Source organism: Physeter macrocephalus, chromosome 7 (assembly GCF_002837175.3).
Source record: "Physeter macrocephalus isolate SW-GA chromosome 7, ASM283717v5, whole genome shotgun sequence".
Taxonomy (NCBI): Eukaryota; Metazoa; Chordata; class Mammalia; order Artiodactyla; family Physeteridae; genus Physeter; species Physeter macrocephalus.
This window is the reverse complement of record NC_041220.1, coordinates 68,676,819-68,689,690: the sequence shown is the minus strand read 5'-3', so window position 1 is coordinate 68,689,690 and position 12,872 is coordinate 68,676,819. Positions and strand designations below refer to the sequence as shown.

Here is a 12,872-nt window from a genome sequence, read left to right as displayed (position 1 = left end):
GGAGCGAGGGAAATCCATCCTTTAATTCTGTCTTTCCGCTTGCTGAGTCCTGCCATTTGAAGAGCATAAGCTCCAATAATGTTAAACACTGGAAAACAAGGTAAAAGGTAGTACTCAGTTTTTGACAATGCTTGCTTATAAACTCCTGGAAGGCAGGGGCTGTGTCTTCACTCATTAAAGTATGTTAAGCAAGAGATGAACAAATCAAACACAACTCCTGTCCTCATTAAGCTTAGAGTCTGGCAGCCTAGAGTTGTAAACGCAAATGCCTACAGGGCCCAGGAAGGCAATGTAACTCTTTGAAATAGGCCTGGTGTGATAGGACAGGGAATGGTGGACACTGTGGCACCCTTAGGAGATCATGCTCTACCCAACAGAGATGACAGCTACTCATCAACCTACTGCTGCACTGTGGGAATGCAAATCCAGTACTGCTAAACCTTCTGACTTTTTCAAAAGAAACTGAAAATCTCAATTTTTGTATGTGCAGTCTTCTGATTTTTCAAAGGCAAAGAATTAAAAATTTTAAAACGCTGTTAAATTCAGTGGATCAAAAAAAAAACCAAAAAACAAAACCACAAATCCCTGTCTTGGATTAAATACAACCTGAGGGTTTCCAGTTTGCCATCTCTGGTCTAGTTACTAAGACCTGGCATAATATCTAGTACCTGGTAGATAGAGAAAAATATTTGCTTAATACATACATACATACATAGTGACTTTTCATCAGAGAAAGTCTAAACATCTTATGACAGTATTTTCCCAATGTGGGAGCAGACTTCTCTAGTAAAGGGGCATCGACAAGTAGAAGACTCGTGCAATTCCGGAAAAGCTTTACCTTTGCATGTCTTGGTGGAGAAGTCAAGATAGTACTGTGGGGCACAGCTCTCATGCTGACAGTCTCCAAAGAGCAGGACCTTGTTTGGATCTCGGCAGGAGGTACAGCTGGCCTGTGAATCACAGCTTCCACAGTGTGGGTCGCATGCTGAGCAGACAGGAAAAGAAAATGACCAGGTGATTACAATTGCAAATGCTGAAGCACTGATCAAACCTAGACAGATGCTGCAAAGGCACAGAGCCTCGCTCCAACCTATTTTTAAATCACGGCTCAGAACCCTACCCTGCGATCAACAGAAACAGAAAATGTTACTCTTGTTTTCCAAAATCAAAGAGGGTACTTTTATTTTCCAGAGAAGATAAATTATAAACCCAAGAACAGAAATCCCACATCCAAACTGCCCTGTGACTCAGCAACAGGATTAATTTATACTTATTCCAAGATCTCTGGAATGACAGTCCAGAGTGTCATTGGAACCTTGCTTCTTAAGGAATCAAGGCCCCTACAGTTTAAGATGTAGATTCAGATTTTTGTCTGATACCAAGATTAAAATTAGGCATCAACTTATTCTGGAGCTCAGGAAATCCCATATTTTAAGATACGAAGGACTTTAAAGTGACCTGGCTTACTGACTTGCTCAGTTGTAATTCTTAGCAGTCACTTAATTTAGGCATTCAGGGATGATCTCCAAATCTGGTCATGCTTCCATCTCTGCCTGATTCAACAACTAGCATTTCTCCATTGACTCAGTTGTTCATGCTAGAAACCTTAGAGTCTCTCCTGGCACCTCCCTTTCTCTCACTCCTAATTCAATTACTTACTGGATCTTATTTGTTTGAACTCTCCTACATAATTCTCAGAACTTTTTGCTTTTCTCCATATCCACAAATGCCAATACGTCCAAGCCATCATCATCTCCTCCTAGACCACTGTCATAGCCTCCTAATTGGTTTGACTGCCTTGCATTCTATTTTCCACGTATCTGTAAGAGTGATTTTTTTAATTCATACTTCTCAGGTGTCAGAGGACACTTTCATCTATGAACTCATATCTTTCTTCAGTCCTGGAAAAATTCCAGCCATCATTTCTGTAAATATTGCTTCTCCATCATTCCCTCCATTCTTTCTACCTAGAAATCATAATACACATATTTGAATCCTCTCAATATAATCTCCAAGTCTCTTGTCTTTAACTCTTACTCATTCTTCAGTCTCTTCTTCAAGAAGGCCTTCCCTGACTCTCCAGTCTAGAACAGGTCTCCCAGGTACTGTTTTTATACCTTTCATTCGTGCCATACATAAAAATGTTCAATTTCAGCAATTATTTACCATCTGTATCCTTTACAGCGGTAAGCTTCATGAAAGCGAAGACTAGGTTTCTGTTGTTCCTTGCAATAGACCCCAGCACCTAGCTGGTTATCTGTAATTTTGTTGGTGTTCAATAAATACTTGCAACATAAGTGAAAGAAGCCAGATATTGTAATTATATATACTCAAGCACTAGCATCTCGGCCTCCCTCTAAAATTTTCTCTCAGCATGTGTCAGAGGAAAAGTCTAGAGAGTGATCATGTGAGTTTTAGTGCTAAAGGATATCAAAGTGTGTGGCACAGTGCAGAAAAATGACCTCCCTCTAAAATAAAAAGAAACTCCTTTTGTTTCACCTACAAGAAAAGCCACTGGTATAAAATATTTGTTAGAGTATGTAGACTTGTAATTAAAGGTCCTAGGAAAATTCTAGACTGGATTTTCAAACAGTTTGAAAATATTAGAAAAAAATATTTTTATTGTTGGAAACTTATATGAGACTAAACTTTTATCCTTTGGGGAGGCAGGATTTCTACACATGTTGTATCTTAACTTTGCCAAAGGGTTTGACAAAAACCCTAAATATAAACTTGTGAATACAAAAATGAAGTGTGGTCTACCAGCTGTAAGCGGATATGAAGATGGTTGAAATACATACTCAGAAAGTTGTCAGTAAATCTTTGTAATTGGAAATGAATGTCTTTAGTAGAGTATTATGATGAAGTCTTAATTTCTTAGTTGGCCAATATTTTTATTAATTACTTTAATGAAAACAAAGAAATTATGCTAATGATATTTAAATATGACACATACACTTACATAGGATACATGCATAGTTAAGTTTCACCAGCTGAAAGAAAAACTCAAACTTATTTTGGCCCATTGTATCAATAAACTAAAAGTAATCAGACGAAATAAACTAAACTGTAAGTAAAGTCCTGCATTTATGTTCTATAACCAATTGTACAAACATAGGGGACAGAAGGCCTGTTTAGAAAGCATTATTATAAAAAATGATCTAAGAATCTTAGTTGATTGAAAGCTTACTAAAAGTTGGTATGGTTACTAAAGAAACTAACACGATCTTAAACTGAAGAGCCTTCACGTAACCTCAGTGTCAGCTGGACGCCCTGCTGGACATGGAGCTGCAAAACAAGGCCCCTGTACTGACAGCTGAGAGTTTCTTGTAGTTTACTTCCTCAAGCTTCTGTCTGCCTCCGTGGTCTTGAATCCTTCTATGAAGTCTCTCATTCCCAAAGCATAACTCAGCTCCTTCACTGACTCCCAAAAGAAATGGGGTCCCGCCGAGCATTTGGAGATGTTAAAAGACTTATATGGAGGATTTGGAGGGGTGCAGTGGTGTCACACTAAGAAGCAGGGGGCTTCCGTCATTTCTCTTCAAACGCTTCTTCCTCTTTAATCGAACCCCTCAGCCGTCTCCAAGGCAATCCCCAAGTGACCTTGTCTCACTCAAAGTAGTTCTGCACATAACCAAACCCCTTGGGTTCTAGCTTACCCGTTCAGAGGAGTGTGGGTGAGGAGCCTTTTCTCCCTCTTACAATATTCAGACCAGAGGGTATTGGTCTTACTGCAGTCACGTTGGTGTGACAACGTCTGGAGTAGCAGGTGCAGCTCTCCGAGGTCAGTGACCCCATGGGAAGTGCTAAGAGGACAGTGAAGAAGGGGCCTAGGGGACCAGAAAGCAGTGAGGGAAGCAGAGATGTATTGATACTTTAACTATCGTTCACTGAGGAGGAGGGAACCTCACAGCCTATGAAGCCCATTCTCCCTCCCTGTTTTCTACTGTACCTCTGAGACGGTCCTCCCTTTCTGCTCAGTACTCCACCGACTCCAGTCCTGCTCAGAGCAGAGAAGTCCAAGCTAATGTCAGACTTTGGAAGGGAAGCATGTGAATGAGGGAGGAGCCATTCTACACTGCTCCAGAAGGAAGCTCTAGGGTTGATGAGAAACAGCCCTCATCCCCACCGATGCACCTGGCTTCCTTCCTCATCTGTAGCATCCTGTGAGGGGGTGAGAGAGAATCTCTGCCCTGGGTGCAAGGTTGGCTCAGGTGCGCTGGAGTCTTCCTCCTACTCTAGGGCACTACGGTTTCAAGTACTGAGAACCTCATTTATCATCTCTTATTTAAAGTTCTTTCTCAACTAGCTATCCTGAAATTTTAGAGCTCAGTATGCAATTTCTAAAGGTTCCTGTAACCAGAATCTAGACAGCTCTGAAGCTCTTACTTTCTTCTATAATATGGTTATTAATGTCTCCCCTTAATGTTGATTATGTTTCCTTAAAAGCCCTTTACTGCACAATTCCTAAAATTGTCAGGCCTATAATTATCTATAATGATGAGCATTAGAAAGGGACATTGTAGATTTTTTTTTTATGTATTAGAAACTCAAATAGCCCAACTTAGGGGCATACCTTACTCAGTCTTTGGATGAAGGAAACCTAAGCTTTAGCAAAGGACTAAGGTTAGAAGATGCTTAATTTAACTGAAATAGTCTATAAAATCTTGTTTACATGGTAGCATAGCAAATGCATTTGTGCAGAGCAGAAGCTTCCCAGAAGAGAAATATTTCAATGCAACGTATTTTTGCCACCTATAAGCCGTACAGGGGACTCTGTTTTTTCTTTTGAACTTTTATTTCTGTGATTCCACTGCAGTGAAGAGCCTCATACATCTAAGTCACTACTTCTACACCAACACTCTTTTGCTCTTGAATAGAATATGCAAGTGTTTCATTCGCGTCTCTTGTGTTACAGAATCTACAGATTCCGGCAGACAGCTGATATATACCAAGCAATGTTTTTGTTACAAAAGTAAAAAAAAAAAAAAAAAAAACCTCTTTTCATTGATCCAAAAGGGATTTTTATCTTTGGTATCTATCTCAACAGATGATGCAAAATGGTGGGTTCCGTATAACTTCATTTCAAATGCAAATCCTTGCAAGAATCTCCATAAACTAACAGTAATACCTATCTTTCTATCTATAAAATATAAATATCTTTTACTGCTTGATTTGCCTCTCATTTCACATGAGGATGAAGATGATAATAACAACAGTAGCTATACTGAGAGCTTATTCTCTGCTAGGGTCTGGGCTAAGTGCAATAACATTAGAGGTAGGCACTATTATAATCTCCCTTTTATAGAAAAAGGAAACTGAGGCCTAGTGGTTAATTCACCTGCTCAAGGTCACAAAGCTAGTTAAGCGGCAGTTAGGATTTGAACTTTAGTTACCTGATTCTAGAGCCCACTCTCCTAACCATTACTCTATAATTCCTTCAACATGGTACTTCCTAGGACAGAAAATTGAAATATCAGTACTGTATTTATTAACTGTCATTTTCAAAATGAGAAAAGTATAACACAGTTTTTTGGCAACTGACCCTTTACTGACTGAAATAAAGCAAGCTGCCTCAGCCTATTTCGAAACTGTTCCTTCATCTGTGAATCACTTCCTAATTTTTTTTCCACCCAGATTTGCCCTCGCCCTAATTTATCCTAACTCTTTGTTTGTGCATGACTCAGGTAATTAATCATATTTTAACTTATTTGAGAACTAAGATATCTATACAAGTAACTTTCATGCAAGACAAAATAAACTACTGTTCGGGTGGAAACTGAATACTTTGTAGCATATCAAGCCTCACATACGGTCAGTATTCAACAAATTTCATGTCAAAAACAAATTAAACCCAGAGAAGTGCTGAGGTTCAGGCCTTTATACTAGAATGAGCTCCACTCTCCGCTTAGGATCTTGGAATTGGATCACTGAGAGAAACCATAGGAATAAACTAGACTAACCATTTTATGATTTTAATGAGATAACTAGAGAACAGAGAGGTTAAATGACTGACCCAAGAACACACAGCTGGCACTGGCAGAGGAGATCCCTAGTCCAGCACTTCCAATTAGGCCCATATCTGAGTTATAATCTGCTAATGGCATCCATATGCTTTGTAGATTCATTTTCTTTCTTTTCTAAAAATAAAGGCTACCAGGTGAAACTATGGAAGCAAAAAAATCCCTGTTTCCTTCAATGACTCCAGAAGAGTAGGAAAGGAGAGAAAGTTCATTTTTTAAAACATACGCTGACAAGTGTGGTTGTCATCGAGATAGTGCCCTGGGAAGCAGGCAGCGCTGCAGGTGCCAAGATGGGACAGAACGAGGTCGGTGTCACATGAGGAGCAGGAGAAGGGTCCTCTGCCCTGGCAGGTTCTGCAGGAGCAGTGACATTCTGCAGAAGGAAGAGACATAAAGAGAACCTATGAAGCCAAATTCCCTTCCAAAGCAGCATCCCAAGAGCCGTTAATAAAAGCCCCAGAGCAGAGAGCATTAGCTGGTCTGGTTCATTGCCCCACAGTGTACTTCCTGCCTCTCTCTCTCTCGGGATGTTCCAGCCTTCTCAGCTATTGCCCAAGAGAAGCTCATGGGGCACGCCAGCTCCTGTGTCCAGCACTTACTCACTTTTACAAGCTCCTCTCTCCGCGAAGTATCCAGAAGGGCAATCGGGAACACAGAGATCTTCTAGCAGCAGGTCCCGGGCATTCTGGCACCTCAGGCAGACGCTCCCGGTGTTGTAGAGGTCAGCTGCACAGCGCTGGCACAGAGGATGGCAGTCTGGAGAGGACATGGGAGCACAGAGAAGGCACGGATGCTATGAACACAGCATCTCATTTCTACACCCAAGGGTAAAAGGGATTGCAATTACCACTGTTGCAGCACAGATGGCTGGAGAGTAGCGCAAAGGCAGTATACCTCAGTAAAGTAGAAGCTTGGGACCTGTACAAATTGCGTGTTTGAGGTTTTTAGCAAATGGCCAGGCCCAGCACAGCAACTGAGTTTTCATCCCTTTCCGATTGAACAACCTTCAAGTCCTAGGGCAGCATGTGATAGATACTTGCCAGGGGTATAGAAAGAACTACCAGATAACAGAAACAGCTCATCATATCAGCATATCCCCCGAGAGCTCCCAGAACTCGGGTACCGTGTGCCCCTCGTTCACAGAGCTCCTAAGCCTTGCTCAGAGGCCCCACGAGGCTCATCTCCCAAATGTGGCCTTCCAGAGTCAGCAAACCAGCCTCAGGCATTGGTGGCGGTGGTGGATTAAGGTTGGTTGATAATAGAATTGGGAGGAAAGTTTAGTCTTTAACTAGAGGTAAAGTTACAAAGAGCTGAGTTGGAAAGTCATTTTCAGGACCTGATACACAGTTCACAGAAGCTGTTGTATCAGTTGTGATTAAATCCATAGGGTTAATTATCTGGGATGGCCAGCACTGTCTCTTGTTCTCACCCGTGTAAGAGCCATCCTTTAATTAAAGAACTTGGTTGTGTGCAGCTCCCCATAGAGGTGAAAATGCCCTCTGTCCTACCTTAAGTGGTAATAACGCTTCAAATCCTATTTACCAACCTCCATCCCAAAGATGGAAGAAAAGCCACAAATACTGAATTACCCCCCAAAATGAAAAGGGAGTAAAGACCTAGGGAAAGAGAAGAGACTTCTGGTTATAGGTCCTGTCCATCTACCCCCGTAAGATTCAAAGCACTGTTTGCAGTTGCTAAAACACCATTCGGCGGCCGCATAGGTCTTGTTTCAACCCAAAGTCTTGTAGATAGTGATTATGATTTCTGGCGATAGACTAAAAAATCCTTGTCAATAAAACAGATGACCTGTCCTTGAAATCTGTTAAAACAGGTCTTTCTCTCCATACCCTCAGTGATACACTTTCTTAACTGCTGATCATCTGAGACGTGTTCTTTGCCAAAGAAGAGATCTCAGTCCCATACCCAGCACCCACTCATCTGCATGAGAAGCCTTTGAGACCTCTAGCCATTCCAGAAGTTGAACCCAGAGTGTCCTCCGCAAAAACCCTCTTTTAGCAGCACACAAGCGAACAGGCCCTGACCTTTCTCTGAACTTCAGGAGTTTCAAATTACAGGCAGCCTTTTGCCAATATCAGAAACAGTTCTTGATATCCTAAGAGGCAAATTAATCCGCATTATAGCCCTTCAGTAAATTATAAAGGAAATGATGGCTGTATTGCGAGAAATCTGATAAGGAGGCTATTTCCCCCTGATTTAGTGTACGGTTTCCACACAATGCCAACCTTTTTGTTTTCTTTTTCCTGTGCTTTCCTCACAGTGCCAGGAGCACTTTGAAAGTTGCCGGAGCAGATGGTGGTAACTCCGTTTTATGATTACCTTAATGAGTGGGTACAGGTTAGAATTGAAAACCCAGGAAACATGACTGATTGAGGCTCCATTATTTGAAAAGTCTTGGCCTCTTCCTCTTTAAAGCCAGTGCTTACACAGAGTGCGGGGCTCTGGCATGCGTCAACAAGATCCGCAGGTGTGCAGTGGTCTAAAAACTAGTTGCATCTAACTGAGGCTTTCTCTAGTGTACAATTAAAGGAATGAAAAAGAATAACCACCAAGGGGATGCTTTGAAGAGAAAGTAAGCAGATCTCTGGAATATTTTGTGGGTACAATAAATAAATATTTATGGATTTGTCTGATCATGGGGATCTCTAGAAGCTGTTTAAATGAAGAGTGTGATGTATATTAATTACTTCTAAAGGCACCTAGAGCTGGTTTATGGATGCTCCTTCCTGCTCTCATGGCAGCAGCTTTGAAACCCTTGCTACTCTTCCCTGGTCACCAGCCCACGCAGCCCACCCTTCCACATCCTCCCCAGTTATTTCACCTTCTACTTGACTCAGCCCATCAAGCATGAACACCTTTGATTCTTTCCTGCCAAACCCTTCATTTCATTTCATCTCCCCTCACAGGATGAAATGGCTATTTCCTCCACCCCCATTTTTTAATCCGATTTTCAACATTATTTGAACATTATTGCAACATTAGTGTATCTTTTACCCCACCTCTCTTCATTCTCCTTGACCTCAACCTCCAAACATGCTCTGCATTACCTACTCCCCCCAAAGTTTTTCTCAACAACCTCCCCATCTCTTTTCTTTCCTTCACCGCCCAACTTCCTTGCCTCCCTAACTTCTCACTTCACTGTAATCTGCCTTCAACCTCCACAATTCAACTGTTGTATTGCTCTTGAAAAGGTCTCTGACCACCTTCTAATGACCAAATGTAATGGCCTCCTCTAATTCCTAACCCACCTGAAAGGTGTGCAATACATGACACTTCGGATCACCCCCTTCTTTGACCCTCTTTCCCCTCTTAGCATGCTTTATCCTGGTGCGCCTCTTGGTCCTTATCTGCCTCTGACTGCCTGATAAGTGTAGAAATTCCTTACGACCCTTAACTTCTTCTATCCTCCTAACTTAAGTCTCATTCTCTGGAGGTCTTAAACCAGCCATGTCTGTTTGCATCATTTTGGTATACAGCTACCAAAAGTCAGTGGAAAGGGCTCAAGAGTTACAGAGAGAGAGAGAATGGGAACTGGTACAGACACTGTGGAAAACAGTACGGAGGTTTCTCAAAAAATTAAAAATAGAAATACCACACGATCCAGCAATTCCACTTCTGGGTATTTTTCTGAAGAAAACAAAAACACTAAATTGAAAAGACATATACACCCTTATCTTCACTGCAGCATTATTTACAAAAGCTGAGATATGAAAGCAACTTAAATGTCCATCAGTAGATGAATGGATAAAGAAGATGTGGTATAAATATCCAATGGAATATTACTCAGCCATAGAAAGAATGAAATGTTGCCATTTGCAACAACAGGGATGGACCTTAGGGTATTATGCTAAGTGAAATAAGTTAGATAGAGAAAGACGAACACCATATGATTTCACTTAGATGTGGAATCTAAAAAGCAAAACAAATGAACAAACATAAAACAGAAACAGGGTTATAGATGGAAAGAACAAACAGACAGTTGCCAGAAGGGAGAGGGTGGATGAGATGAGTGAAATAAGTGAGGGAGAATAAGAGGTACAAATTTCCAGTGACAAAATAAATAAGTCATGGGGATGAAATCTACAGCATGGGTATACAGACAATAATAGTATAACAACTTTGTATGGTGACAGATGGTAACTAGATTTATCGTGGTGATCATTTTGTAATGTATAGAAATATCAAATCACTGTGTTGTGTACCAGAAACTAACAGTGTTGTAGGTCAATTATACTTCAATAAAAAAACAAAAGAGGGAGTTGTAGAGGCTCCATAATCACTCAAGGCCTCTGCCTCTCTCCATGGCTCCATATTAAGCCTTAAAAGAGGCATCAGATCAATCACCAGACATACCACATTGCATGATGGAGTGAGTACCCAGAGGCAAGGAGAAATCAATAAATGACACCTGAAAATATAAAACAATCAACCGCAGGTTGTCCAAAGCATCACATTAATCCGAGTTAGTTTACAGTTTCACATTACACACGAGACTGTAACTATTTGAGTCTGCAAAGTTCAACTCTTTTTGTTCGCTACCTGTATTTATTCCTTATTCATTTATCCATGGCTTAAAAACTCATACTGAACACCCAATCCTGTGAATAGACCCCAAAACAACAGTCTGAGTGGGTCCCGTGTTAATACATTCCTGCAAACCTCTCTTCCCAACTCTGTCTTATACAAGCCCCCAACAGAAGACCACACAAAACCAATATGCTCTCAAACCTTGCTATGGAGTCAATCTGAAGGTCGACTGATTTTTATTAAACCAACCAGAAAAGAAAAATAAATTCCTAAAACCTAGGAAGCACCTTTGTCTTAAGAGGCTTGAAGGCAAAATCTCTTTGCAGGAGAGAATTCCTTGGGAGAGCTCAAAATGAGTTATGATGTACAGGGAAAGAAGCCAGAAATCAGAGCAACAGGGCTTGAGGATTAATCCTAGTGTTCTGATTTACAATCAGAAAAGCATCGTTCCCGAGGGCAGGCTGCTCAGTTGTGACAGGCTACAAGTGGCCAGTCCCCCTGAGTACCAACTGTAGGCAAGCTTCAGGCTCAAGCCCCAGAGGCCACTGTGATCTTCTATGCAGAGAGGGGGCTCAAAACAGGGAGCTTACGGTTTTATTTTTCTGACTACAAAGTGAGCCAAGGAAGAAAATATGAAAAACAATTTTACATAGTATAAATGAACATAAAAATCCCCCCATGTGGGCCTTTTAGAATAAATAACTACTAACATGGATATTTTTCTCTTAGTTCTTTTTCTGTACAATTTTCCATATGTAGATTTTTACATAGATGAGATTATATTAAATATTGTCATATAATAACTTTTTTTTAACTCAGTACCACCAGCATTTCCACGTCATTAGGGACTCTGCGTAAACATCATTTTTAGGGTTTGTATAATATTCCAGCATTGAATAAACAAATAAAAATTTACCATTTTTCTTATACTTGATCATTTACTTCCAATTTGCCCACTTTTATAATGAAGGCCATGATAAGACCCTTGTGCATTTTAGATTATTTGCTAAAAGACAATGTCGGGCTTCCCTGGTGGTGCAGTGGTTAACAATCTGCCTACCAATGCAGGGGACATGGGTTCGAGCCCTGGTCTGGGAAGATCCCACATGCCGCGAAGCAACTAAGCCCATGCACCACAACTACTGAGCCTGCGCTCTAGATCCTGCAAGCCACAACTACTGAAGCCTGTGCGCCTAGAGCCCGTGCTCCGCGACAAGGGAAGCCACTGCCATTAAGGAGCCCACACACCACAATGAAGAGTAGCCGCCGCTCGCAGAAACTAGAGAAAGCCCGCGTGCAGCAACAAAGACCCAACGCAGCCAAAAATAAATAAATAAATGAGTAAATAAACAAGTAAATAATTTATTTTAAAAAAGAGTTACATCCAAGATACATTCTTGAGACTGTTTCATGGTAACTTGGCCTGCTCTAGGAAATTTTTTTAAATTTATTTTTTATTGAGGTATAGTTGAATTACAATGTTGTGTTAATTACTGCTGCAGAGCAAATGACTCAGTTATACATTTATATACATTCTTTTTCATATTCTTTTCCACTGTGGTTTATCACAGGATATTGAATATAGTTCCCTGTGCTATACAGTAAGACCTTGTTGTTTAAGGAAATTTTAAAATAATAAAATGATCTTGGCTAATTTGGTTGGTGAAAATTGGTGTTACGTAGTTGCTTTGGTTTGGATTTCTTTTATTGTAAGCGAGGCTGAGCATTTAAAAAATCTTTCTTTCAAACAACAAAACTGTTCAAATGTCTACTGTACTCACAGAGCTTTCAGTATGGTGGGGACAAGGACTCTGGATACATAATTACACTTAAGTATGAAATCTGTGTAATCTCATAATAATTTGAGATATCAACCAGTGAGTTCTTTCCTCATCCACTGCAACCATCCCTCATTGGACCAGGGAGTGTGGGCCACCATGTGCTCCCAGAGAAAGTTAGCAGAATCAGACCAGCACAGATACCAAATGCACAGAGCCGAGGGCACATGTGAAAGATAGAAGAAAAAACAAACTTGAACGTGGAAATTGGAGCTAGGAGACACAGGCCCTCCCCCACCAATACGACTCCTACACTCTCCACCTCTGTACCCCAGCCTAGAAAAACCCTTCGAGCTGGTGAGGAAGAAGAAGCAGAGAGACCATTCAATTTGCCTCTCCCCTCCCCTCCTGTGGAACAGGTTGGAGGTAGCTGAGTGGAATATTCAAGAATCCAACAGTGAGGTGGACTTGGGCTGGGCTTCTTTCTTTTTTTTTTTTTTTTTTTTTTTCAGTACGCGGGCCTCTC

At 41.0% G+C, this 12,872-nt stretch overlaps 1 protein-coding gene across 18 annotated transcripts in view; it reads right to left on the bottom strand.

Annotated features, from left to right (window-relative positions):
• FRAS1 (Fraser extracellular matrix complex subunit 1) overlaps window positions 1-12,872 on the bottom strand; it is a 474,502-nt gene that overhangs the window by 163,381 nt on the left and 298,249 nt on the right. For all 18 annotated transcript variants that reach the window (XR_003680571.1, XR_003680570.2, XR_003680569.2 and 15 more), the window contains 3 exons: window positions 6,627-6,779; window positions 6,250-6,396; window positions 839-985 (listed from right to left, as the gene is read on the bottom strand). Coding sequence is in view for 15 of the 18 variants with exons in the window: in XM_024115434.2 (XP_023971202.1) it covers window positions 839-985; window positions 6,250-6,396; window positions 6,627-6,779 (447 nt within the window). In the remaining 3 variants the exon portion in view is untranslated. The remainder of the gene's footprint in view (window positions 1-838; window positions 986-6,249; window positions 6,397-6,626; window positions 6,780-12,872) is intronic.